General features: G+C 49.5%; 1 protein-coding gene across 1 annotated transcript; it reads right to left on the bottom strand.

Annotated features, from left to right (window-relative positions):
* Positions 1-835: 835 nt before the first annotated feature.
* LOC148009486 (uncharacterized) lies at positions 836-3,515 on the bottom strand. The gene has a single exon (XM_087673109.1). The coding sequence runs from the start codon at positions 2,864-2,866 to the stop codon at positions 1,604-1,606; it is 1,263 nt and encodes a 420-aa protein (XP_087529235.1). The 5' UTR covers positions 2,867-3,515; the 3' UTR covers positions 836-1,603.
* Positions 3,516-4,101: the final 586 nt, after the last annotated feature.

Raw genomic sequence — 4,101 nt, 5'->3', positions numbered from 1 at the left:
TGTAATATTTACAAATATAGAACAAGTGAGGATTTTGTAGAGCCTTATACAAGAGAGGTAGAAACGAAATTTTGCATGAGAAGCGAAAGAGACTCTTATTAGGAGCATAAATAAAACCTCTTACTCAAGTAAACTCAAATAAGACTTGGGACTATTATAGTAGTGGTTTTCCTTAAAAGGCCTACAAACAAAGAGACAATCTAGCATCACACATTGCCTTGCTCTTGCTTGATTTTGTGATAAGGGATTAGAGTAAAAGAGTGGTGGTAGAAATTCAAGTAGTGACAAAAGCTCTCCAAGAGTTGGAAATGGAAGAGAGAATAAGAATGCATTACAATCTTCAAGGTTGAAACGCCTAGTGAGAACAACTTCATCAAGGACAACCTGCCATTGCTCACCCAACTTGGCAGCAAATTTATACCCTCACATAGAAAAGTTAAGCAACTTGCTAAGTAGGGTAACATGAGATACCAAACGAGTGTGTTGATATCTAGAGGAAGATGATCCCGCATCCATACTTTTAATTGTAATGACACTACAAAAATTTGGAACTTCACAGTCTTCAAACTGGACATTAATCTCGATATGTGCAACATCGTCTTTCTAGATCCAATGTGCACATTCAAGTGTCCTTTTGTTCAATAGGACGATTAGTAGCCTCAAGCCCATCATTTACTCCCCAAAACTTGACTTGTTTGGAGTGCAACTCCATACATGTTTTCAAGATGTGATTGGAAGTGATTAGAGGCTAGGCTAGAGAGAGGTCAAGTTAGAGGGATTTGATACCGCAAATCAAAGAACAAGAAAGGAATAAGAGTGAAAGAGCTAGAATGCAAGAGAAAACTTGTATGTATATTGTCATGATGGAAACACTCTTTATGCACAAGGATACGATTAAGATTAGGTGTGGTAGGTGAATGAGGTATGTGAAAAGCTGAAAGGAGGATAACACCAAGATATTCTCTTAGATAGAGATAATGTGAAGCCCCTTTTTACGAAGGCATCATTTACAATGAAGGATTATTCTATGAAGTGACAATGCATGTCTACAAACATGTCATAAGATAGATATGCTCTCTTTGTAATTGGTTTTCTTTAAAACCCCACACACATATAAGAAGTACCACCTAGAACCCTTCCCGGAATACATGCCAAACGATGTCCAAGGTGTTATCTTCAAGGCACGAGGAAACATAATGCAGGCGTTGCTACCAAAGGGTGATTGCGAGCGATTGCACTTGAGATTTTACTTACAAATTGCTGCCCTGTGCGCTTGTGCTGATCATGTACGTGGACGTTCGTGCTATTATACAAAGCGTTACGCTTGAAGCGATCCCTAGCCCCCTAAAGTCGTTGCGAGAGCGAACACCATGGGTCTCCAATTCTTGACAATGCAACGCAACCGCCATGGGTATATGTGATGTGAACCCACCGACCGAGGGGCCATGCATGAGAGGCTTGATTGATCTGAGCCAGGCATATGGGAAAGACATCACACAAACGAGGAAAACAAGAAATAGCTTTTATACGAGGCTGGCGAATGGCTTGGCTGGCCCAATCGGAATTTCATTTTGACGAATGGAAACTCCTGAGTGCCCGCCGGTCACAAGCCCAGGCGAAGGTCCAGGGAAGGCTCATCGTGGTCCGCAGGAGGGCTATCCGGATCTGCGGTGTGAAGGCGCTCTTGCTGTTGGGGAGGGGGTGCCCGGAACAAAGGGCGGGGGCAGGGCTGGGGCGCCAGGGAGGCGGGCGGCGCCCAGATGGTGGCCGCCGCCGCCGCCGGGCTGGCATGAGGCGCCGCATACATGTGGGGCTGGGCGTGGGATCCCAGATCCAAGGGCGGCGGCCGCGGGCGCAGGGCCTGCTGCTGGTGGTACACGAAGGGGCCAGCGGGACGGCCCAGTAGGGACGGGGCCCAGCACGCGCCCACCGCCGATGGGCGAGGGAGCGCGGCGGCCACCGCCGCGGCCTTTATCTTCTGAGCGGCCGCCCTCTTGGCCTGCTGCCTCTGCCGCTTGTGCGCGTTCTGGTGCCCGCCCAGCGCCTGCGAGCTGGAGAACTTCCTGTGGCAGAACTGGCACTCGTACCTCCTACCGGCGACGCGGCTGCTGGTGTGAACCTGCCCCCCCGCCTCAGACGACGTCACGCCCGCCACGTCCTCCCTTTCACAGCTCGCGTTCTCGGCCGAGCCTCCTCGAACCTCCACATCTGCGGCACCCGAGCCGCCTCGAGCTTCCACGTTTGATCCTGCCGAGCCTCCTCGAACCTGCGCGTCAGCCCCTTCCCCGCTGCTTGTAGAACACTTCATATCAAAGCCGAACAGTTTAACCGCTCTAGTATTCAGTGCCTGATTATTCATCCCTGGCTTGTCATCAGTGGTCGTGTCAGGCCTAGCATCGTGGTTTGCGGAGTCCGCGGCCGCGTTGTCTTTGTTGCCGGCCGCTTCTCCTTCCAACATCTCTTCTTTGCTTTTGTTGTTGCTGTTGGATGTAGCCTCTCCTTCCACCATATATTCGCCCGAGCATACTACAATCGATTTGCTCTTGGCAATGATATCGCTCTTCAGGTAATTTCCTGCTGCAGTCGAAGCCGAAACAAGAGGCTGGGCGCTTGCATTGGCAGAGTCGAGAGAGAGCTTGCGCTTGAGGCAGGCCGTGGCAGCCTGCATCTCCGCGGCTTCACAGAGCGGGTGCTCATCAGAGCTGTTAGACACGGCGACCGCAGCAATATCGGCAGCCTGATCTTCTGGCCGAATGCTAGCTGCAGACTTCCCTTCATGATACCGCTTGCTGCAGGCTTCATAGTGCGAGGAGGCCTCGTCTGCTGAAGACCAACACAAGCTTCTGTGTGCGTCTGGATTACTCATGGGGGGAGATCAAGCATACAATAACCTGCCATTCCCTTAGATCCACGGCACAAATACAAGACGAGAGTCGGCTCCACAGGACAGAGAAGACAGCGAAAGATAGAAATATGGGGAGAGACAAAGATCTCGACACTGATCGGGGTGGTGCGATGGAAAGAAGCGAAGAAGAGAAGTGTGTCAAGCAAGGCTGCAGGCTTAAAAATTGAGGAGGCTAGGGTCCGGGGAAATGTCTTGGAATTTTGGGGAGGAGAGAAGAAAATAAAACAAGTATGCGGACGAGCTACAATGTGACACACGGTATGCCTAGCCAACCGACAGAGCCACATACCATAGCGACACGGATCGAGCTTAAAAACGATGCTAGCTGAAAGAGAATAAATCAAAGATCCTTTCACCCATGGGGTCGTACTACTACTACAACTATTACTGCTTGCTGCCGCCGCTACTAACCGCTAGAATATGTGTGTATATATATACATATATCTACGTCGTCTATGTAGGCCCCTGGATCCTTTTTTGTTAAACCGATTAAATAAAAACTGAGGTTGGGGATTCCTGGAAGGCTAATTGTTTTACCGCCAGGTTGCCGTTCCACGTGACGCCTCCGGGTTTGCAGTCCTTGAGTTCGGTTTTCCTTGGTGTTTTTTTTTTTAAAAGAGTCCCGCCGCGTTACCGCAAGCGCATGCAAGTGAGCGCTCTCTTCTTCCTCCAGACGCCCCTGCATCTTCCAGGGCAATATGTTGTTTTTCTCAACGTCGAGCTTGTATCCTGATTCCTTCCTATACCAAGCGTGAGATCTAAAACGCATGCTACACACTCCTCCCCCCTCCCCCCTTGGAGGCTTGCCATTTCTCCAGTCTCGAATGACACGTTACCTCTCTTTTCTCTTGACGGAAAGATGATGGGAGGCTTGTTGATCTCCATTGTACGCTGGTACCCTCGACCCATGTGACCAACATAGGAACGTGAAAGTGACCAAGTCACGCGCACGTATTGCTCCCAATTTCCAATCTCTCTCTCACACACACACACACACACACACTCTCTCTCTCTCTCTCTCTCTCTCAATTGCTCATCACATGCATGATACTACTCCATCAAAGTGACCAATGAATCTAGCGACCACCCTTCCCTCTCTAATTCACATGGGAAGCAAATTATATCACACTATTCCGGGTCTCCTTCACGATTGGAGTTAATTGCCCTTTCAAAACTATCAACAAATGGTACCTAAA

Source organism: Lygodium microphyllum, chromosome 30 (assembly GCF_053477565.2).
Source record: "Lygodium microphyllum isolate KBCC chromosome 30, Lygodium_microphyllum_v1.1.10, whole genome shotgun sequence".
Taxonomy (NCBI): Eukaryota; Viridiplantae; Streptophyta; class Polypodiopsida; order Schizaeales; family Lygodiaceae; genus Lygodium; species Lygodium microphyllum.
This window is presented reverse-complemented; position numbering and strand designations above follow the sequence as displayed.